This window comes from Eublepharis macularius, chromosome 5 (genome assembly GCF_028583425.1).
Source record: "Eublepharis macularius isolate TG4126 chromosome 5, MPM_Emac_v1.0, whole genome shotgun sequence".
In the NCBI taxonomy this organism is placed as follows: domain Eukaryota; kingdom Metazoa; phylum Chordata; class Lepidosauria; order Squamata; family Eublepharidae; genus Eublepharis; species Eublepharis macularius.
In genome coordinates, this window is record NC_072794.1 from 11,571,558 (window position 1) to 11,596,186 (window position 24,629).

Sequence of the window (24,629 nt, forward strand, 5' to 3'; positions counted from 1 at the left end):
TGACTCTCGGCCATTTTGGGCCCGTTTCAGCCTGGATTGGGGCCAAAACAGCCTGGATCGGACCTCTGACGGGTGGTGGATCACTCTCCCACTCAGCAGTGGCCCAATCCTGACCATTTTGGGCCCCTTTTTGGCCATTTTCAGACCCTTTTGGCCATGTTTGGCCCAATTTCGGCCCTGAGTGGCCAGGATTGGATCCAAAACAGCCAGGATAGGTGATGTCAGGGGGTGTGGCATATGCAAATCAGTTATGCTAATGACACACTTCCAGTGATGTCAATGGGCATGGCATCTACTGATGAGTTATGCTAATGAGTTCCTCCAGCTCTTTTTCTATGAAATGACCCCTGGCCTTAGCCCCATCCCCCTTTTTTTTTAACAAGGACACACCCTACTTCCAGTTCTGTGGCCATACAAACCTGTTCTTTAAAGAAGCCAGTTTTAAGGAATGTAAGACAAGTACCTCTGATAACTAGGGTCAAATCCACATTCACCCATTACCCGCATGTTTATCAGATATCTTCCGTTTGCCTCCAATCCGTGATTTTTTCCTCTTCGTTCACATTCCTGCTTCCAATCCATCTTTCTCGCGCGTTCCTCCGGTCACATGGCCGCTCAAAAACCGCTTTTTTGGGCGGGACCTTTTTTCCCCCGCCCATTTTTAAAATTTTTTTGAGCGCACTTTTCCGTTATTTCGATCTTGCCTTATAAAGAAACATCATTGAAGATAATGATGCCTCTCTTTTCCCCACTGACAGCACTGATGGCTCTCTCCCGTTTCTTTTTTGGAAATTTGGAATCATGTGGGAAGCTTTCGTGGACATTTCCTATGCAGGACAGTTCAGTGCCTGAATTTTACTGAAGTTTCCACTTCCTTGGAGTGTCATTATTTCGATATTTCGTAATTTCGATATTACAGTAATATAAAATTAAAAAAATAAAAAACAGTTAAAAAGGAAGTTTCGCGAGTCCATTCTGAGGATGGATTCACCCCAAAATGATTTTTCAAACTACCAGATTTGATTCAGAAACAGCATAATCAATAAATCCAATGCTATGAAGTCAAAAACAGTCTTTTGCAGACTATGGAGCACTTGCAAGTTGAATCAGCCAATAGGAACTCTCGGAACGGCCGGAGAGACAGGAAGGGGGGGTGGTTTTTAAAAAAACCACGTAAATTGCTCATTGGCCCATTCACGGCCACCGTGAAACTCCCGTTGAAAACCTGTGACCACATATTCGGGAGAAATGCAAATGAAATGTGTCTGTTTAATGAGGCAATGTGACCGGCACTCAGGATTGCGTGGGGAATGCGGGGAACATGCGACTTAGAATGAGTAATGTGGATTTGACCTAGGAGTACCTGCCTTCAGGTGGCGCCTGGAGAGCTCCTGGAATTACAACTGATCTTTAATGATCTGCTCCCTTCAAGAAAATGGATGTGTTGGAGGGTGGACTTTATGGTATTACTGCTGAAGCCCCTCGCTTCCCTAAACCCTGCCCTTCCAAGGTTCCACCCCCCAAAATCTCCAGAAATTTCCAACCTATTTGGCAACCCTATTATACACAGACTACCTCACTACGAGCAAGTACACAACTGTACAGTCCAAGATTTTGGGGGCTCTTTGAGATCAGATTGAAATGTAATAATTCACACAGAAGTCTGCTAAAAAATTAGAATGAATTAGAGAAATGATGCAACATCATAACTGGGTAAATGTATGTCAGCAATCCGATAATTTGGGGGATTTTAAAAGTAAAGATGAAAGAAGAAATGTCAGGGATTTGTCTCAAACCCCTCTCAAAATTCTTCACTTGTTTAGCCTGAAAGGAACCTTCCATTCACCAAAATTCAGTGGCAAATCTAGTTCCTAGGTTTGGCTGCCATATTTTTTCTGTTAGGGCTTTTTGTGCCTTTAACCGCTGCCAAAGAGCCGGGCACTGCATTGTGAAGCAGCTATGGAGGAGGAGAGCAATGTTCCTCTTTTAGCATTTCTGCTGATTGCACGGTGCTTAAAAGCACTGGAGCAGTGTGGGGGAAAGAATTTGGCAACCCATATAAAAAATTCTGCTTTTAGCCTTTCTCCACTGATTTCTTGAGTATTGCCCTTCTTTTCATAGGTCTGCACAGCTTTCTCTTCGACTTTCCTGCCGTCACAATGAGGAAATAAGGTCAAACTTCAAAGGCACCCCGTCAGTGTCGCAGAGGAAATTTCAGCCCTCAGAGGCAGCACAACGGGTTCTCCCCCTCCTCTCGTTTACCTTGCGTATCTTGCTCTGCTTTGAAACAGAGGACAGCTTTTATTTTTAAAAAGGGAGAGAAAACCGTTCAAGGAATGCTCAGCATCTCTCATCTTCCAATCCAGGTAAGGTTCAGTTGCTTACTAGGCCCGGGTACAGCAGCCATGAATTTGCCAACTGAGTCCCCCTGGGAAGGAGGGTTTCCAAGACCCTAAAGGTGTGTCCTGGCAGACTTCTCAAGAGGGGCAATTTTTGCCCAATGCACCTTCTCCTGCTGTGGTCGCACATAAGACGGTGGACCCTTGAAGCTTGGGGACACCTTGTTGTGGGTTGGGTTACCAGATTACAACAGAGAGACCTGAATCCTGACCAAACGGGTCAGAAGTCCTCAGATGTCACCTGCCAAAACCACATCCCAGCAGGGGTCTTAGCTGGCCCCTGGAGCCCCCCTTGCCCTTGCTCCACCTTTCTATTGCAAATGCCCATTGAATTTGAACAAGAAAGTGAGAAGAGTGGCTTGGGGGAAATGTCCCCTCTTTTGTTTCTTTTTCTCTTCATTTATGTTGACGGTTTTGGTTCACTACTTTTCAGTGTGGGTTTTCTAGGCTTGTTTTAATTGTATCAGCATGCTGTATAATTTTAAAATCCAGCTTATAGGGTATTGGCACGTATAATATGTATAATATTGATTTATTGGTGCACAAGCAACATTGAACAATGCATCCATTTTAAAGGGAAAATTTGAGGTCCCAAATAGAAAATGATGAGACCAAAATAAAGAATCCCAGATTCACTTTGCACAAAGGGGAGGAGGAGGCATTGAAATGAAGGGGGGGCATGAAAGAGCAGGGAAGATAAATTTGAAATCAGAGAGGCACGAGGAAAAGGAGCAGCTACCCCCTCCCCTCATCTGGTCCCTCTAGGGAGTAGTGTGGATTGGGCCCTGTGGGAAAGAGCACACACGGGCCATTCTCAGAGAGAGTCCCAAAACACAGAGCCTTTTTTATTTACAATTTCCCCCCATAACTTTTAATTTTACAACATTAATAACCTTTCAAGCGTACATTTTTATGATTACTATAAAATTATACAATCCTTTGTAGACATGCCTAGTAGATCATATTACACTGGTTATTTACTATATGCCTTATGTGTGTGTTATGTACCGTCATGTCACCTCCGAGGTATGGTGACCCTATGAATGAAAGACCTACAAAACATCCTATCATTAACAGACTTGGTCAGATCCTGCAAACTGGAGGACGTGGCTTCTTTTATTGAGTCAAGCCATCTTGTTTTAGGCCTTCCTCTTTTCCTACTGCCTTCCACTTTTCCTAGCATTACTGACTTACCCACAGAATATATTCTTTATACATTCAAAAGACAAGCATTTTTGCCCTTTCTACTGCATATGCCAACATTTGGTAGTACTCCGTCTTTGCAGTTGCTTGTAACATAGATTCTTCACTTCTAAGGTACTCTAGAACTGGAAACCATTGCTCCAATAGGTGAGATTTATAGGTTGGGGACTCTAATTGTTTTAAGTGATTTGAAAGTTTCTCCATCGCAAAGTAGTCCCATAGCTGGTTATACCAGTTTGATAGTGTTGATAAACTTTTCTGTTTCCATTTGGAAGCTATAACTAATTTGGCTATTGATAAAAGTATCGGGATGAGAATTATTCTAATTTTTGGAATTGAAGGTTAAAACATAGAGCCTTTTGTTGAGAGAGAAAGCTGCTCTACTTACACAGACCTTTGGGCTAACAAGATGCTTGGCTTATGGGCTTCCAGCTTGCCCTGCGGGTTCAGGCTCAGGCGCTATAAACATTTTACTAAGAGCCATGCTACAAGTGACGCCTTACACAGGTTGGACACTTGTCAGCTTACCTCAAGTTTTGATGGGAAATGTAGGCATCCTGGTTTTACAGCTTGGCTCTCCATTACAGCTGCAAGACCAGGATGCCTACATTTCCCATCAAAACTTGAAGGAAGCTGACAAGTGTTCAACCTGTGTCAGGCGTCACTTGTAGCTTGGCTCTCATTCACCAACATTTGGGAAAGCACAGAGAGAGTTGTGTATTGGTCTCCAACGAGGACTTCTGCTCTAGAAAAGGAGGTCTAATTTTTCTCTGTTATGGCTCACCTCCACTTGTAGACCTGTCTTCCTTCAACCTGACCTAGTGGCTGTCCTAGTGGCTGCAATGATCCTAAATTTAATGCTGAGAGAGAGAGAGAGAGAGAGAGAGAGAGAGAGAGAGAGAGAGAGAGAGAGAGAGAGAGAATATCTAGCAATTCTTCTCAATTCACTCTTTTAATACATTTTATCACTCCATAAACCTCTCGCGCAGTCATGTTTAACAGTTCAGTTTCTGTACCAAAACGTTTCTTAAAGCAGATTTTCCTTTAAAAAAAACAATTCATTTTCAGGTGTTGCAAAATATGGAACCGTAATTGTATGTTTTGGGGCAAAGCTTTTGCAATCTGTTTTTACTTGGGTTGGATTGTTTTAAATGGCAGCGTATCGTAAGTCACTATAGGCAGAAATGGCAAAAGTGAGAGGGGTGTGTGTGTGTATAAAACAGAAACAAACCAAACCAAAATATTTACCGTTTTGATTTTCATGGGAAGAAAAAAATTCACTTCCACTTTCTCTAAAGAGCTCCAAACTCCTTAGCCAATGCTCAGACCCCTTGGTGATTTTGACAACCTTTTTCTGCACTACAATATTATTCTAGAAGGACGGTGACCAGAGCTGTGCTATGTATTCCACAACACAGCCAGGGAGGGGATGGATTTCTTATTGGAGAAATGACAGGGGGGAAGTAAACGCCCTTCCACATGGCACCATGGTCCACTACCAATAAGGAGCTGCTTTTTGATAGCTAAATCTTTCTTCTTGTCTGGAGATCTGATTTACCAGTCCCCACTATGGCCTAAAGAAGTTTCTGGATGGCAAAAGCAGTTTCTGGGACACATCACTGGGGAACTCAGAGCCAAGCTACAAGTGAGGAATGACACTTGCCTGGCAAGTGAACAGACTCACGTGTATTCCTCCCTGGTTACTTGCTCCGCGCAAGTGGAGGGCAAGTGACCAGGGAGGAATACACGTGAGTCTGTTCACTTGCCAGGCAAGTGCCATTCCTCACTTGTAGCTTGGCTCTCAGGCTGCTTGCATCTCACCTGCTCAAGCCGTACAAATAAGAACCCCCAGCCATAAAGATTTGTGGCAAGCTGAGAAGGTGGGAGCCAAGCAGGCAGACAAGCATTCTGGGGACTTAGAGGGCTATAGCCCCCCGTGAGTAATCATTTTCAGCAAAACTGTATGTGCCCCTCTTCTTTTCTTAAAATGCAAATGCCTCCCCACCTCTGCTGAATTCACACATTTAGCAAACGTTTCCTCGAACCCGGCCCAGCGTAAATCAGCCCCGTCTTGATTCCTCACGCCCACACTTGCAAGGTGCTCAGAAAATTTCCAACCACAAAAGTGAGCCGTCCGGAGGCCAGACTGCTCTTTTCACAGCGAATGTATTGAAAAGAAACGACAGTTGGAGGTGAGTAAGATCCGCTAACTCTATTTTTTTAAACAAAACTCTCTCCTGATAAAGATTTTCCATCAGACGTACAGCCCAGATCCAAAACTTGTTGACTCAGGATATTTCCACACAGGTTGTTTGTTCCATTGTTTCAATGCTGCCCGGAAGCAGGTTTTTACATTTTTTTCAGATGCAAGTCCCAGTTTCTTCGTCCAGAGTTCTTCCTACCATGTGCCTCAGCAGCTGTGCAATTAACGCTCAGCTTGTTTACTCATAAGTAAAACCTATAGAGTTTAGTGATGCTCTTCCAAGCTAAGATTCTATATTGGCAGGAAAACCATTCCTGCCTGAATCCAAAAATGGCACCTTAACCAATTGCATTCTCTTTAAAGTCCTACTCAGAGATACATATACAAACCTCCATGGCTTTTTTAAAAAGGAAGAACAGCTGTTCATGGTGATAGATAAATGAAACCTTCAAGTTCACAAGCAGTTTACCTCTTTTCACCAGATGCAATGAGGAATGTCTTTCCCTTTTTGTGCTTTTTAAATAAAATAATTTAAATTATGTACACAAATACCACACCTCCACATAAAAATGTCATTCATAATACCCCAATAATTCTAGATATCTACTTTATTCCTAATTAGAATGTCCAAGTTTCCAAACAGACTGTTTCCACATGCCCTTAAAGGGACAGCACACTTCCAGAACGCTGGTGATGCCTCCGTTTGCAAAATGGATGTGGGCTGTTTGGCTTCCGGGTTTTTGGCGCCTTTTCTGGGACCGCAGAAAGTGCATTCCCAAAAAAGGCAACAAAAAAACGGAAGCCAGATAGCTCGCAACCATTTTGCAAACAGAGATGTTTGGATTCATGAAGAAAAGCTGCCAGCGTTTGGTGAGTGGGCCGTCCCTTTAAGGACATGTGGAGATGGCCTTAATCACCTTTGGATCAATCCAATTCAAAATGTCAATCTTTGCTGACTCAGCTGGAAAATTTCGCTCCCAGAAATCAATGAAGGGAGTCCGTTGTCTATAAGTGTCTGTAGCTTAAGCTTCTGATGCCCATCAGCTTTTAACATAGTAATTTTATCTATTCACATATGTTCCAAATCATATGTAGCCACTTTACTATATTAGGTACTTGCACTTGCTTCCAGTATTTCGCTAGAAGAGTCCTTGTGGTCACCGATATTTGCTGATATTTGAAGGCCATTTCATTAAAGCTGAACAGATATATTAGAGGTGACAAAGAAGCGTTTACTCCTGTGAATTGCCAAATTATTTCTTCCCCTTTCCTCCAGTTTGGTTAAGAGCAGCAGGACTCTTAATCTGGAGAACCAGGTTTCATTCCCCTCTCCTCCACTTGAAGCCAGCTGGGTGACCTTGGGTCAGTCACAGCTCTCTCAGAGCTCTCTCAGCCTCACCCACCTCACACGGGTATTGTTGTGGGGATAATAATAACACACTTTGTAAACCACTCTGAGTGGGCGTTAAGTTGTCCTGAAGGGCAATATATAAATCGAATGTTGTTGTTGTTACCCTTTAACCAGGGAATAAGTCTGCCACAAATGAAGCATTTCCAACAAATACTAGAGGGGTTCTGAAACATTTCCCGCAACCTCGCCAGCATGAGGTGCCATCTGTATAGAATTTTAATAGTTCTCTCTGTTCTCCATATTCTTGGAGAAACAGAACGTTGTCTAAAAGATGGTCTTACAAACTTTGTTTGAAATCTTACATCCTAGATCCATCATCCTATACCCTGACCTGTATGGCCTAGGCTATGAGCCCATCTCACCAGATCTCTAGAAGCTAAGCAAGGTCAGGAGTCGGGACTCCTTGGTGCTTGGATGGGAGAACACCAAGGAAGGTCCAGGGCCTCTATACAGCGGCAGGCAATGGCAACCCCCCCCCCCCCGAATGTCTCTTATGGGTTGTCACAAGTTCGCTGTGACTTGACAGCACTTTACAACAGATCTATCATCAACCTATTTTTATAATAATAACTGTGCTTATATACTGCTCTTCTAGACAAAGTAGTGCCCCACTCAGAGCAGTGAACAAAGCCAGCGATATATTCGCCGAGTACAGCTGGGGAGCTGGGACTGAGAGAAGTGACTGACCCAAGACCACCTCCTGAGCTCATGGGATTCGAACCCGCAGAGTGCCGATTTGCAACCCAACCACTTTACCACTGTGTAACAGCTGCTCTCTGTGTATATTTATAGCCTTGCTCGGGAGCTCCAGAAAGCCTCATAATCTCATTCCATGTTTGGATAGCAAGGTCAGGGACTAAGGTTGCCAGTTGGCCAGGAAAGGTAGGATTGTATAGTCTGAGTCGGGAAATTCTTGGAGAATTGGGGGTAGAGCCTGGCGAGAGACCTCAGTGGGGTACAAAGCCATACAGTTCACCCTCCAACGTAGCCATTTTCTCCAGGGAACTGATCTTTGTTACCTGGAGGTTGTTTGTAATTCTGGGAGATCTCCAGCTATCACCTGGAGGATGGGAACCCTAGTTGTAATTCTGGGAGATCTCCGGGCTCTATTTGGAGGTTGGCAGCCCTAAGAAAAGCTTGTTCCTCTGATATTAAAAAGAGGTTAATCTGAAGGATTTAGTGGTGCGTCTATGCGCGCAGCTTTTCTCAGATGCCTGCAAAAATAACTGGCAGAAGGTCCGTTGCCTTTGTGCAACCTCTGGCTTGACTTTCTTGGGACCCCAAACATTCAGGATAATGAGTACAGGGGGGAAAAGAAAGAAAATTTTGAGTTTCTGCATATGCCAACGGGGAAAAAGTTGTCTCCCATCACTTCCACCCAAGGACAAAACGTGCCCGATGAGAGATGTATTTCCTACTGTCCACACTCTCTCCCTTAACACTCAGCATGCTCAAAGGGAAGGATGTTCAATTGCAGCTCTCACCGACCCCACTTCCTGCCGCTGCTTCCTGTCACGGCTGTGAAATGCCTGCTCTTGTCCCAAGCTTGTTTCCATTCTGTTGCCCTCCAACACAGGGGCAGATTCAGACAGCCTGGAAAATAACAACTAATCTCCATTGCTGTTGTTGCTATTTGTTGCAGCATCACTATCACTCCAGAGCCACAGTCCACCAAGAATTGTCCCTGTGAGTTAAATAGCCAGTCCGCCCCTGTGCAGATGTCTCATCTCCTAGGGCTGCAAGCTGAAAACAAATTAATGGGTGCTGAAAATTGATTAACGTGCTAAATTTCATTCTGGCGATGGATAAATGGGACTGGGACCAACACATCTACAGGACCGCTTCTGCCCGTATGTCCGTAAGGATCTGCCAAGCAACTCTCAAAAGTCTTCACTGTAGGCAGTAAAAGAACTTTATTGAAAAGTTGCTAGTATCATGAGCTTACTCTGTCTTTGCCAGGAATAACGTTCACATGCAAGCATAAAACATATATAGGCTTTCAGATCCTTCCCCCCTCCCCAAGTCTAATAGTTAGGTAGGCTCAGTGGGAAAACATTTAAGCGGGAAAACAGCAGAACTGATGTATGGGATGTTCAGGGTCATGATGTCTGGGAACTACTGGGTGCAGTTCAGAGGAGCATACAGATAACAGCAGGAACAAATGCCTGCCTTGCATAGTTTCACATCGCGGGTCTGGAAGGCAAGGTAATTATCAGTTGCAGTCCGGTCAAAGAATAGCCTCAGCTTTTACTCATAATCATCACATCAAGCATTAGACTGCAATCAGAACAGCAGGGAACAGCAGGGTGTTGCTCGGTATGGCAGGTGATGCTAAACACCTGACATCCTGCCCCCCCCCCAAACTCAACCTCCGCCCGGATTTTCTGGGTATTTTTTATGAAAAGCTTGAACCAATTTATTAGCTCTAACATCACTTGATTTAACCCATTCAGCATGGCCCTTTGGAAAATGTTTCCATTGGATCAGGTAGTACAACACCCTCCTCTTCCATTTGGAGTCCAAGATCTGTTCGACCTCCTGGTGTGGTTGCCCCTGAATCATGATAGGAGGTGGGGCCGCCAGTCCTGGGTGCCATTTGTCTGGTCCAGGGTCTTTCTTGGGAAGTGGAAAACAGGGTGCACATGTCTTACATTTTTGGTTAACTCAAGTTCAACTGTCACATCATTAATCAGTCAAGTCACTTTGAAGGGTCCCAGGTATTTCCAACCCAATTTTTTACTCGGCTGCATTTCCCTTAAATATTTTGTTGACACACAGACTGCATCCCCCAGTTTCAATTCCCGGGTTCGGGGTGCGTGGGTGGAACACTTCTTATCTGCTTGTTCTTTGTAATCTAGTTTGGCCTTTTCCAGAGTTTGTTTTACAAGTTGCAGCTGGGTTACTATTTTAGTCCACCAGTCTTTCAAGTCTTCCCCCATCACCTCTGCTTCTGTTCCCAGGAGTGGCATCGGCTTCCCTTCAAAACCCTGGGTCACCTGAAATGGTGACGCTCCAATGGAGCTGTGTATGTTGTTGTTGTAGCAATATTCTGCATACGGCAGAAAGTCGACCCAATCGTCCTGTTGATAATTAATATAACATCTCAGGAACTGTTCTAGTATCTGATTTGTGCGGACTGTTTGTCTGTTTCATTCTCCTCTCCTTTTCGGCTGGAGTGGTCGGCCCTTTCAGACGGGGCTTATCTCCCCCTCTATACTCTGCAATTCCTTGCCTTTGGCCCTCTTGATGTTAATTTAATTTAATTTATTAGATTTATATTCCGCCCTCCCCACACCAGCAGGCTCAGGGTGGATTACAATTTACATTAAGAACATCAAGAAAAGCTGCTAGTATCATGAGGTTACTCCATCTTTGCCAGGAATAACGTTCACATGCAAGCATAAAACATATATAGGCTTTCGAAGCACAGGCAAATCCTAAGATCCTTCCCCTCCCCCAGTCTAACGGTCAGCTAGGCTCAGCGGGAAAACACCTAAGCAGGATGTATGGGATGTTCAAGGTCGTGGTGTCTGGGAACTACTAGGTGCAGTTCAGAGGAGCATACAGATAACAGCAGGAACAAATGCCTCCCTTGCATAGTTTCACATCGCGGGTCTGAAAGGCAAGGTAATTATCAGTTGCAGTCTGGTCACAGAATAGCCTCAGCTTTTACCCATAATCATATCATCAAGCATTAGACTGCAATCATAACAGCAATCATAACAGCAGGGAACAGCAGGGTGTTGCTGGGTATGGCAGGTGATGCTAAACACCTGACAATGTCCCTCGGAGGGTTCTGTGTTCTGCGGATACGCAGCTGCTGGTGGTCCGTGGCCCGAGGGATGTTCATGTAGCCTCTACCAGGGCCGGAGCTTTCTCGGTCCTGGCACTGGCCTGGTGGAATGCTCTCCCAGTGGAGATCTGGGTCCTGTGAGATCAGTTACAGGTCTGCCGGGCCTGTAAAACGGAGCTGGTCTGCCAGGCCTGTGGCTGAAGCATCGGCGAGTTGTCTCTTCTGACTGTTCATGTTCCACCATGCCTGCCCTGGATGTGATCTTATCCCACTAGTTGCATTTTTCAGTCTTGCAATAGCTGTTCGTATGGAAGTGATAGTAGACACCCCTTCGTATTTTGTATTTATTGGTATTTATCTGGTTTTCTGGTTTTAATGTCGATTGTATTTGTATCATTTGATATTGTTGTGACTTGCCCTGAGCCTGTTTGCGGGGAGGTTAGGCTATAACTGGAATGAATGAAATGAAATATCTTTGTGGCTTTGGATACCATCGACCAGGCTATCTTTCTAGACAGACTAGCTGGGTTATAAGATGAATCCTGATGGGTCAGAAGAGCAGTATGCTCCAGCTGCCTCTCCCTGCAAAATCCTTCTCGGCCTTCACAGGAACCTGAATTTAAAGGCCTCCCCTTGCTCCCCCTCCCTGGCTCTGCTCCCAATCTCCACCTAGTCTCCCTGACTGGCCCTGTTCCTGGCCTATCCCTCCCCCCGGCCTCGCCCCCCGCCCCCGTTTACCTGGCCGATGTGGGGAGCGCGCCTCCCCTGTGCACTCTCAGGTGGCATGGACACAGTCCCGTGCTGCAGCCACCGGGATCGGGCCTGTTTTGGCCCTGGGCTGCCGCAGCATGTGAGAACACTCTTGTGCTCCATAGCAGCCCAATCCAGGGTTGGCTGTCACTGCTAGTTCCACCCAGGTTCTTAAAGCCTCATTGGAGGGCAGGGCTGGCTGGTCTTTACCCACCCCTTCTGCCCTGCCAGGGTTTGGGCATCTCCATAGTGGGCATCTCCACCCTAGCCTCTGCAGCCACCCCATGGCTTAGTTGCTGGACAGCTTGTGCTGCGGTGGCTTCCTCGCGCGCTGCCCCACTGGCCTGCACGGCAGCATCTCCTCCCGCCTCCCAGCTGGTCTCGGCAGCGGCTTCCTCCTCCAGGCTGCCACCCAGCTGGTTGCTGCGTCGTCGTCCTTGCCTGCAGCCCAGCTGGTCTCCATGGCAGCCCTGCCCATCTCAGAGACTCCTGTGGGGTCTCTGATGGCTCGGAAGGCTCCTGGCTGCCTCCTGGCCCACTGAAGAGGTGAGGGGGGGTGGGGATGGGCCATGCATGCAGGCCCAAATCAGCCCCCTGCGGAGCGCTGGTGCGCTCCCAGTGCAGCTGTGCGATGATGTCACTTCTCAGAGTGATGTCATCATGTTTGCTCCCCAGCAACATTTGTGCCAGGCCTCCAGCCTCCCCCTAGGAGGCTGAAGGGGCCTGGCAACCCTAGCTGGGTAGACTCTGCAGTCTCCTGGCCCCACCCACTCCATCCCGGCCTAGGGCGGGGCATTTGGTCTGCTCTCTGCCTGGCTCCCCCCTGCTGCTTCTGGTCCCTCCCCAGTGGCTCCCCTGGCAGCTCGGGGCCTGGGCCTGCCTGGCTGGTGCTGCTGGCAGACTCCCGTGGGCCTGGATGAGGTGGAGCCGTCTGGGCAACTGCAGCAGAAGGGTGAGTCTGCTGAGTGGCTGCAGGCTGCTCCCCAGAGTTGTGCCTGGGCATCAGCTGCGACTGGCCTGAAGGTGAGGGAGGCCTGGGGGCCTGGGGGGGCTCCTGCAACTGAGGCACTGCCAGAGGCCGCGCTGTAGGGCCTGAAGGGGGTGTCTGCTGCTGCAGGGCTCGGGGGTTGGGGGGTGGACAGAAGGCCGGCTTCGCCAGACACAGGGCTTATGCTGGAAGGATGCCTTGGTGGTGACTGTAAATTATATTACAGCTCCCTTCAAAGGGAGCTCTGACTCTCGAAAGCTCACGCCCTGGAAATTTAGTTGGTCTTTAAGGTGCTGCTGGACCTGAATCTTGTTCTTCAGCTGCAGACCAACATGGCTGCCCACCTGAAACTGTGTACTGTCTATTGCTCTAAACATGCCGCTACTGGATAGTTCTGAGCTGTTTTCTGCTTTGTTTCAGCATTATTTTTCATTTCTGTTCTTCAGGTCTGTATTGGATTTCACATTTCTGCTATCCTACCCTATTGTATAGTTTTATTGCATGCCGTAGCCAATGTTTGTACTGGCTTATACCAAGTAATCTGCCTTGAGGTTCAGTGAGAAAGGTGGGAGACAGACAGACCCATCCATCCACCCACCCACCCAAGTTAGATTACTGTAATGGACTCTCTGTGGGGCTGCCTTTGAAAACTGCTGATAAACGACAGTGGATCCAAAATACAGTGGCCAGGTTACTGAGAGGAGCAAGATACAGGCAAGATATCACCCCTGTGATAAAAGATCTACATTGGCAGTTGGTTCTCACTTTTAAGGCCCTAAATGACCTGAAGGTAGGGCTATCAGGCCTCCCACGATGGTTATGGTTAGAAAAAAACATTAACAGTGTCTATGCCGTGACGTTACTTCCAGGCAAAACCTGGAAGTGACGTTGGGTAGCTTGAGGAATTGCTGGAAGCTCTATGGTAAAACCATAGAGTTTCTGGCTATTCCTAATACTATGTAACATCACTTCTAGATTCTCCCAGAAGTGACATCATGATGGCCCCCCATGTCCCCACACCCGAAGCTTTCACCTGTCCCCTCCCATACTGTTCAGCCGTCACCTAAGTACTGCCTCACAAGCCTTGCTCTCTGCGCCTCCCATCTTCAGTGTTAAGGTCTGTGGCAACGGAAGAGCCTTACATTTTCATTAGTGATACCCCATCTTTGGACTGTCTTACTCTGTGAAGTTCACCGGTGCCTACTGTACTATCTTTTGGGCCCCAGGCCTGGTGGGGACAGGGGATCTCCTGTTCCCAGCCTCTGCCCCTCACTGCCACTCACCTGGCCAGTGGGGAGAAAAACTCTGGAGAATGGGCCCGGAAGGCAAGAAGCCTCCTGGGCCAGCACGCAACAGGTGTGCTTCCCACAGGCAGGATGATGCCACCTCCTTAAATGACATCATCACGCCTGCCAGGAGCACATGTGCACTTTGTGCAGGTGCGAGAAGATCATGCGGGTAAGTGCCAGGTACCTTCCCTCCCCCCAGGAGGTTAAGAGGACCTGGCCACCCTAAGCAAGACTCTGGAGAGGTTGCATAAAAATATCCTAAATCAAAAATCAGTATACAAAATGTGACAGTGTAATTGCTGTTTAGGATCAGCAGCTCAAAACACATATCTTTAGGTCTGTACCAAATGTACTTTTGGGTCCATTTTTAAGCACTGGTTGTTACCTTTAAAGCCCTTTGTGGCCATGGGCTTTCTATGTATGGAACCACATCTCCTGATCTGCTCCCACGCACCACCTACATTTTTCAGACAACTCTTCCTTGCAGTGCCCTGTCTCAGGACTGTCAGCATGGTCTAGGTCTAGAGGCACCGGGTCTAACAGGACCTCCCAGCAAAACTCCATCTTCCCTACCAGTGCTTGAAAGGCTGGTGATGGGAAAAAAGGGCAGAAAATGGGGGTGGTGTTGCCAATGTCATGCTGGCATGTGACATCACTTCAGCAAAAATAGGAAGCGGTGGCATGTGGGGGGGGGGTGCCACTCTAGGATTTGCACAAAACTCTATAGTTTAATCATAGAATTTTGGGGCAAAGCTAGAGTGTCCTACCATTCCGTGGTATCATTTCTGTTTTTCTCCAGAAGTGAAGTTGTGTCCTGGTGCACCTGTCCCTACCCTCAAATCCTCATGACCGCAAGTCCTCCCAGGCCTTTTCTGTTGTAGATGCAGTCTTTTGGTGTGCCTGGGAATGAGGCGAGGGGGAGGTTCTTTCACTCTCTGCATTCTAGAAGAAAAGGTGATTTTAATTCAGAGGGCATGTGGAGGAGGGTAAACTGTTCTGGCAGATCTGGCTGCTTTTTACTGCGTATGTTGTTATCTCGTATGTTGTTTTTATCTTGTTGATGGACAGTTATATTGTTTTTATGTGTTTACAGCTTGTCACTTTGTTAGTTGCTTTGAGTCTAAGGACATAAGACAGGATACCAATTTTTTAAATAAATGAATAAATTGCACCTCCATTCTGCGGGCAGGCTCAACCCAGCCTGGACTCCCACGTAGTCAATTGTAAGTCACCTCCTCTGGGTCATCCATAGCGCAATCCAACCCTTCCCTCACCCCAGAGGTTCTCCTGGAGAACATCAGAGCTTCCCCAAAGCAGTCATCCCAATGCCGGTGGGAAGCCCAGAAGCAGGGCCTGAAAGTAACAACCCTCTCTAGTTGCGTGCTTCTGAGAATCTGTTTCTTAGAGGCAGACTACCCTGAAACGTGATGTTTCCAGTCCACTATCATGGCCAGTCTTGGCTGAGTACTCTTTCATGTCAATTTTTTTTTTAGAAAGCCACATCTTGCTGCAGTGATTGCTGTAAGTTAATTATGTGTCATGAGACAAATGCCTTGTGGAACTCCTTGCCACAAGATCTTACGAGACGCATTGATGAGGGGTGGAATTGTCATGCAATTGATTAAAGTTTTTGCTCGGGTTCCCCTGCATGTTGTTTAAGATGCCTGTGTCTCTTCCGTAGACTTCCCTAGGAGCGCTGTTTCGTTGGGACCACTAAGTCTCTTGAGATGCCTAACCCCGCCGCTCACCTCCCCTTCTACTACGGCAGCATCTCACGTTCAGATGCAGAAGAGTACCTCAAACTGGCCGGGATGTCTGATGGCCTCTTCTTGCTGCGCCAGTGCCTCCGAAGTCTAGGCGGCTATGTCCTCTCCATAGTGCAGAACCTCCAGTTCTACCATTACCCCATCGAGCGCCAGTTGAATGGCACCTATGCCGTTGCCGGGGGCAAAGCCCATTGCGGGCCCGAGGAGCTGTGCGAATTCTATTCCAAAGATGCCGACGGCCTTTGCTGCACGCTTCGGAAACCATGCAACCGCCCCGGTGGCGTGGGGCCCCAGCCTGGGATCTTTGACAGCATCCGGGAAAACATGGTGCGGGAATACATTCAGCAGACATGGAACCTGGAGGTATGGAAAAGGAGATTGCTGTCAGAGTGAAAGATGAAGCTCAACACTGGTACCCCAGCCTGCTCCTGAATCCACTACAAGGCCAAATCCACACGCACTCACCATCCGCTTATCTTGCGCAGTCATGGCAGTTGGGTTCATTCCACTAACATGCTGTGCATCATCACATTCACCCTCCCAGTGCGTCTTCATGGCACAATCAGTTCTCCACACGCCACTGAGTAAAGTGTTATAGTGGGCAGTTCCCTCCTCTGTCGTCAGCGTTGACGGCGCACGTCACTTCCCTTTTTTCCGCCCAAGAAAGTTAATTTTGCGCTATACTGATATTCCGACTCTTATGTAGGCAGAGCCAGGGAAAAGCCCAAGTATTTATAGGGGGAACCAGGTTCCATTCAAAGCTGAGAGCGGAAAGTAACTGATGGTAAGATAAAGGACCATCATCTATATCTTTTCCCGTGCAAACCGCTGCTCTCTAAAGTAGGTTTTGTGGTATACCGACCTTTCTTTATTGTGCAAATGCGCTATAAAAGCCCATTTTTTTAAAAAAAAGGGCCGGGCAAAAACAGATTCCCGCCATTATCACGTGGTACGGAAAGGAGGCGCAATTGTGGCGCAGTGATGGCGGGGAACACGCGGAATGGGAAAGCGTGTGAGTATCTGCTTGAACAGCGCCACGGTTGTGAAAAAGGCACAGAAACAAAAAGGAAGTGTGGATTCGGCCCAAAGCTCTCCTCCCCTTCAAAGCTTTACCTCCCCTTACCTTATACATTCTTTGATACATTCCTGCCCATCCAGTTCCACTGTCCTCACCTGTCTGAGGGCCCCCTGTTCCTACGGTTGCCAACTCTAGGCTGGAAAATTCCCAGAGATTTGCAGGTGGGTCCTGGGGAGGGCAGGGTTTGGGGAGGGGAGGAGAAGGACCCTAGTGGAGTGTAATGCCACAGAGTCTGTACTCCAAAGCAGCCAATTTTCTCCAGGAGATAACTGGTCTCTGTAGTCTGGAGATCAGTTGTAATTCTGGGAGATCTCCAGATGCTGGCTGGAGGATGGCAACCTTATAAAGTCTGCTCCATGAATGACTCTACCCTTTCTCCCTCACTACCCTTATGCCTGTAACCCACCCCCAGAACATCTGCATGATCTCTCTCTCTTCCTTCCAGTCCCATCTTTTCTGCAAAGCCCCCCTTTGTCTCCTTCCCAGACAGAATTACACAGTTCTAAGTCTATTGGAGCTGATAGGCTTAACATGGGTGTAACTTTGTTTAGCCGGGCACTGTAAGCTTAGCTTAGGAACTGGAAGGAGCAGGTTCTTCCCCTGTTTATGTCCACCTTTCCCTCTGCTCCCTCCCTTTAGTAAGAACTTTTCCATTGAAAACTCCTGTGTGTGTGCGTTCGTGCTTTGCCCACTGATGAGGCATTATTATTATTAGCATCCTATTTATTATTGTAAGTTTTATATCGCATTTAATGTATTGCTGAAGCTTTTAACCACAACCATCTGCAAGCTATCCTTCCTTGCTAGGTGGGGCTTCAAAGAATTAGCTGGCAAACCAGCAATTTCCGCATAACTGAGAGGAGCGTCTTTGACCTTCTTACCAGACTGATGTCTTTTTTTAATGCCTCTGAAATGTTAACATCAGAAATACACCGTTTGACTAAGGGTAGATGTTTTCACACTTGCTTCTAAAATGGTTGCCATCTCTGGGTTGGAAAATTCCTGGAGATCCGGGGGGCCTGGGAAGGGCGGGGTTTGGGGGGGCAGAACCTCAGTAGCAAAACTGATCTCTGTAGTCTGTAAATCACTTGTAGTTCTGGGAAATCTCCAGACTTCACCTGGAGGTTGACATCTAAAGGGTTGGGCTCTCTCTACCCCAAGAACAGGATTTCGGGGTAGGGGCAGCATTTCACAATGTCATGAGAGGGTGGAAAATTGTGCTCTGTGAGTGGAAATGCTTGCATTCACGGAAACTTTTACTCTGGATCCAAGCCAATTAATATCTTCTGCAAAAAAAGAGAGATGTACTTAATTTAAGCCACCCCTTTTGATTTATTATTTACTGAGAGAATTTATATGTCACTTCTCTGGAGACCTGTGCAAGGCAGTTCACAAAATAAAAGCAATGTAATAAAAATCATAAAACATTTTGTTCCAGTTTTGCAGTACCGTAACTCAGCTCCGGAGACGCACTGCTTTCCTGGCAGCAGCCAACTGCTGTTTCATTTAAAGGACTCATCTGTGAACTGGCCTTATGACAATGTGGGAAATAAATAAATAAATAAATAAATACAAAGGTTGGGTTTCTTTTCTTTTTTCAGATAAGTTTTGCCCTCGATTTTCCAGATTGGTTTTTGGTAAATAAATAGTTGATACAATCACCCATCTTGCCTTTGGGAAACTCCTGGCCAAAATCTCAACTGAGTTTCTAATCCAAGCCTCCGTATTCCTGACAATACCCAATTTAGCAAAGAGAGGTATGTAAGGTTGAAAAAAATCCACCATAAGCTACCTTGAACCAGTCTCTGGAAAAGTGGCATATACATTTTCTAAATACATTTTCGAAATGATATTTTGCCTGCCTGTGAAGCCAGTGGTGATAATTCTTGGAAATATAAAACTGTTTTTTTTCCTGCCCTTTGTAGGGAGACGCCCTGGAACAGGCCATCATAAGCCAGGCCCCACAGGTAGAAAAGCTCATTGCCACTACTGCTCATGAAAAGATGGTGTGGTATCACGGCCCCATCTCCCGGGAACAAGCTGAAAGCAGGCTCTATTCGGGAGCACAGCCTGATGGGAAATTCTTGTAAGTGCCTGCATATCACCACTAAAGTAGAACAAAACTGCTCTCGGCATCTTGTTGTGTGTGTTGGGACCTGTGAAAGCTTATTCTGGGTCTAATGTACACAACAACCCTTTTGGACCCTTGAGGATTGGCTACTACAAATGGGATTTATGAGGGACTGCCCTTGAAGACGAACCTGAAGCGCTGCTGAGCACAGAATGCCACACTCTACCTCCTGTAGGGTAGGAGGAGAATCTTTAAATGGTTCTGGGATAATTATATTGCCACTTAGGTCCTGGGTCCATTTCCTCTTACCTTTTAAGTGTTGGGACCAGGGCTTTTTTTCAGCTGGAACGCGGTGGAACGGAGTTCCGGCACCTCTTGAAAATGGTCACATGGCTGGTGGCCCCGCCCCCTGATCTCCAGACAGAGGGGAGTTTAGATTGCTCTCTGCGCTGCTCTGCCAGCCATGATACCATTTTCTCCACGGGCAACCCACTGAGTTCCACCACCTCTTTTCCCAGAAAAAAAGCTTTGCCTGGGACCCATGGATGCAGATCTCTTTCCTCCACGTGAGCCCCGCTGCTATGCATGACTTCATAAACATTCTTCCATCTTGGAGTGAAGCACACATATAGCACCCTCCAGACCACGTTGAAAGTTGTTGGGCGGAAAATCGGATCAAAGTGATAAAAGCTGCATCTTAAACTATTCTACAGAGGGAAATAGAAAGTACCGCACCAAGTTACTTATTTGTTTATTTAGTAAAGCTATACACATCATCTCCAGAGACCTGCTCATGGCAGTCTACAATACAAATAAAACTATAAAAGAAGTAACATAAGAGTTATCAATCCAAAACAAAAAAAAGCATCAAAGAATTTAGCAGCCTAAAATAACATTTAAAATAGTCCTCAGGCTATAAGCAGAGCATAAAAACATCTAAAAATTATAGAAACCCTCAGTGAAAATCTGGGTAAAAATAAATGTTTTGGCCTAGCACCTAATGGGTCAGTAAGGTAGGTGCCAAGAGAACCTAAGTTATACCACAGTGAAAAAGCTGTCTGTGGTGGGCACTTATTGGCTAGTTGTTACGACCTCCTTTTTCAGTTAGATTTTGCCTTTAATCCTTCTCTTACACCCTCTGGGTAGATTGCTGCCACCAGCAATAATAATATTCCAAAATAATTTAAATTTCCCCTTTAATAATGTGCCCAAGCGTCAGGCTCCTTTGTGGACCCTGAGGATAGGAATGGGATATAGGAATAACAGATACTCTGGGATAAACAAAAAAAACCCTTTTATTTTTACAAGAAGTGTATCAGTTTCATACTGTTAATTAAGCTTCATGGTTTCAAAGATAGTTCTCAGTTCTTAAAGTTTCTCTTCATAGGCTCAGTCACACAGATATACACAAACTTTCTCTCTCAAGTGCACACACTGTTTGCCTGCTTCAGAGAGAATGAATGTTCTCTCACAGCCACACACAGTTAAGGCATCCACACAGGTTGCCTAACTGAACTAGAATGAGAATCCCCTCAGGCTTCCACACAGGTGGCCTAATTGAACTAGAATGAGAATCCCCTCAGGCTTCCACACAGGTTGCCTAATTGAACTAGAATGAGAATCCCCTCAGGCTTCCACACAGGTTGCCTAACTGAACTAGAATGAGAATCCCCTCAGGCTTCCACACAGGTTGCCTAATTGAACTAGAATGATAATCCCCTCAAGCTTCCACTCAGGTTGCCTAACTGAACTAGAATGAGAATCCCCTCAGGCTTCCACACAGGTTGCCTAATTGAACTAGAATGATAATCCCCTCAGGCTTCCACACAGGTTGCCTAACTGAACTAGAATGAGAATCCCCTCAGGCTTCCTCACAGGTTGCCTAACTGAACTAGAATGAGAATCCCCTCAGGCTTCCACTCAGGTTGCCTAATTGAACTAGAATGAGAATCCCCTCAGGCTTCCACACAGGTTGCCTAATTGAACTAGAATGAGAATCCCCTCAGGCTTCCACTCAGGTTGCCTAACTGAACTAGAATGGGAATCCCCTCAGGCTTCCACTCAGGTTGCCTAACTGAACTAGAATGGGAATCCCCTCAGGCTTCCACTCAGGTTGCCTAATTGAACTAGAATGAGAATCCCCTCAGGCTTCCACACAGGTTGCCTAATTGAACTAGAATGAGAATCCCCTCAGGCTTCCACACAGGTTGCCTAATTGAACTAGAATGAGAATCCCCTCAGGCTTCCACTCAGGTTGCCTAACTGAACTAGAATGAGAATCCCCTCAGGCTTCCACTCAGGTTGCCTAATTGAACTAGAATGAGAATCCCCTCAGGCTTCCACACAGGTTGCCTAATTGAACTAGAATGAGAATCCCCTCAGGCTTCCACACAGGTTGCCTAATTGAACTAGAATGAGAATCCCCTCAGGCTTCCACTCAGGTTGCCTAACTGAACTAGAATGAGAATCCCCTCAGGCTTCCACTCAGGTTGCCTAATTGAACTAGAATGAGAATCCCCTCAGGCTTCCACACAGGTTGCCTGCTCTGCCCAGACTGAATGTTCTCTCTTTGCTCAGTAACTAAAAACAGCAGTTTACTCCACCCACACTCTCAGTCATCAACCAATCATCTCCCTCACGCATCCCTCTCTTTCACCCCCACTCTTAATCTGTTTCACACCAAACATTTAAAGACACACTTAAAACCATCACACTAGTGCCTCTGACATAACCAACATGCCCATCCATCTCAGATTTGTAACTGATTGGGATCTATTATAATTTTGATGAGGCAAAGAATTGAATGCCTATGTGTATTTATAAACATATTGTTTCCACTTCCAAGTATTTTTACAAAAAGAACACTGTTTTTATACTTTATTACAGTGTTAGAACACTGTTTTTATACTTTATTACAGTGTTAGAACACTGTTTTTATACTTTATTACAGCAGCAAGAGTACTTTATGCACAAAACTGGAAAACTACAACATTGCCTACAGTGGAGGAATGGTTGACAAAAGTTTTGGAGTTTGCGTTAATGGCAAAACTTACTGCATTAATTAGAGAAAAGACATTAGTTAACTTCTTGACTGAATGGAAACCGTTAATAGTCTTTTTGCATGAAATGGATAACAAGGATTTGTTGACATCTGGATTTATGGATTAAGAAACAGGAACAATAGAAAAAAGAGGGGGTTTGTAACTAACTTAGAATAAGTGGGAGTCTAGAAATGATATATACTTGTCGCGGAGAAAATCGGAACTCAACCTGTAGTGTAATTTAGGGGGGGGGGTGTTTTCTTTTTCTCTTAATTGTATAGATATATGTATTGTTAGTGTGTCATGTTTAGAACTGTGTTTTTTTCTTATTCTCTGTGTTTATTGTTTATTATGTTATGGTGTATAGTTTATAGTTTAAATAAAGAAAATTCAAACAGGCAAAAAGACAGATCCCAGATGAAGGTCCTAGTCTGAGAGCAGACGCCAGCATCTGACTTTTATATATGTATGTACAGAGCATAGGAAGCTGTCTTCTACTGAATCAGTCCTTGCCAAGGCTAACATTTGGTCTCCTTTAAATGGCAAGCCAAAAAAGACCTTTCCTAGTATCCCCTACTGAAGATCCTGAGCCTGGGACTTTCTGTATACAAGCTGGTACTCTTTTTGTTGAGTCTTGGCCCTGGCCCAGTTTCCAGGACTCGTTATGGTTGGGTTTGATGCATGGGTGAATATACCGTTACACCTAGCGCCGCCCCCACCTTGAGATGCCAGAGCTATTCCTGGAACCCCGTGCACCTCTGATCTCTTCTCTCCCATGCAGAATGAGAGAAAGCAAGGAAAAGAACTCTTACGCTTTGTCCCTTGTCTACGGGAAGACAGTTTATCACTACCGGATCGTTCAAGACAAAGCTGGGAAATACTTCATCGAAGATGGAACCAAGTTTGATACACTGTGGCAGGTGGGTTCTATATGTGGTCGCATTTCTGTAGTGGGCTGCCAGCCTTTCTAGGTCTTCTGTGGTTCAATGGAGCATCCATGTTCTGGGCAGCAGCTTCTACAGGACAAGTAGCGGCTATAGAGCGTTGGACTAGGATCTGGAAGGCTCATGTTTGACACACACACACCCTTCACTGTGTCACAAGAACCTTGCTGGGTGACCTTGGGCCAGTCACGAGCTCTCAACCTAACCTACCTCACAGGGTCATTCATTCATTCATTCATTCATTCATTCAAATTTATAGACCTCCTTACCCTGAATACGCATGACTCAGGGTGGTGGACAACACATGATAAAAACATTCATACATAGTAAACAATTTAAATAATCCATAGGTAAAACATGCTCAGAATGGCAATAATACTTTAGATTCTGAAGTTTATCACAGCCTCAACAACAAAAGGGGGCAGGAAAGAAAAAGAGGAGGAGGAGGAGGGCCAGTAGGATGGTATCCATTTCTGTCCTCAGCCGAAAGCCTGGTGGAACATCTCTGCCTTGCAAACCCTGTGGATAGGGTTGCCAGCTCCAAGTTGGGAAATTCCTGGAGATCTGGGAAGTGAAACCTGGAGAAACCTGGAGAAAGTGGGGTTTGGGGAGGGAAATGGTCTCGGGCTAGTATAATTCCATAGAGTCCACCCTCCAAAGCAGCCATTTTCTCCAGGTGAACTGATCTCTGTGGCCTGGAGACCAGTTGTAATTCCAGGAGATCTCCAGCCACTACCTGGCGGCTAGCAACCCTACCTGCGGAACTGCATCAAATCTCGCAGGGCTTGGATGTCATTCAGCAGAGAGTTCCATCAGGTGGGAGCCAGTGCAGAAAAGGCCCTGGCTGTGGTTGAGGACAGCCGGACTTCTTTTGGGTTGGGGATCACCAGTAGATTGTTCTCTGTTGAGAATAACACTCGTTGGGGAACATACCAGAGGAGTACCAGAACCGTGAACCTTAGGATTGTTTTTCAATGTTATCTGATCACCCATGAATCAGAATTATACTGCTGACAATGGCATAAATTCAAAATATGAATAGCCTTTTTAGCCACGTTACCCTACGATGTTCATACATGGTACAAATGAATCTACGAAACGAACAGCAAAAAGTGGAGGACCAAAACCTTTCACAAAAATATAAACTAACAAACAAACAAAAAATGAAAGAGGGAATGTTTGAAAACGGATTCATTTGTAGGAATGATGATTCTGTGCAGTGAGTTTATATTTTGTGGTATAATGTCAAGCTTTAGCCTGGTTGAAAACTTTTCATGGCTAAAAGCTGTTTAAAAATACCTCTAATAAACTCCCAAGTGAACTTTCCTTCTTTTTTTCTGATCTTCCTGTTCTCCCTTCATCTGCTGCTGCAGCTGGTTGAGTATCTCAAACTCAAACCAGATGGCCTGATCTACTACTTGAAAGAGAGCACCCCAAATCCCAGCATGACAGCAGGTGAGTTCCCCTTCCTCCTTGGAAAATGCAGTGGGGGTGGAGGGTGGAACCTGCAAATATCTTCAGGTACCTTCTCCCAAAAGTCCTGTTCACTTCGGGTTACCCTTGTCTCAAAAGAGAGATAATCAGAGCTGAGAAAGGTGCAGGGGCGGGACATGATAGAGGTGAAGAAAATCATGGATTGGGTTCCTGCCGATCATTTCCACGGGTGGAAAGGGGAGGTTAGTTGATTCTCCCA

The 24,629-nt window shown here is 46.0% G+C and overlaps 1 protein-coding gene across 1 annotated transcript in view; it reads left to right on the forward strand.

Annotated features, from left to right (window-relative positions):
• The first annotated feature begins 2,240 nt into the window (after window positions 1-2,240).
• LOC129330643 (tyrosine-protein kinase ZAP-70) overlaps window positions 2,241-24,629 on the forward strand; it is a 42,859-nt gene continuing 20,470 nt past the window's right edge. The window contains exons 1-5 of the mRNA XM_054980768.1: window positions 2,241-2,366; window positions 15,718-16,165; window positions 18,806-18,966; window positions 22,774-22,912; window positions 24,310-24,391. Of these exons, the coding sequence (XP_054836743.1) occupies window positions 15,764-16,165; window positions 18,806-18,966; window positions 22,774-22,912; window positions 24,310-24,391 (784 nt within the window). The 5' untranslated portion in view covers window positions 2,241-2,366; window positions 15,718-15,763. The remainder of the gene's footprint in view (window positions 2,367-15,717; window positions 16,166-18,805; window positions 18,967-22,773; window positions 22,913-24,309; window positions 24,392-24,629) is intronic.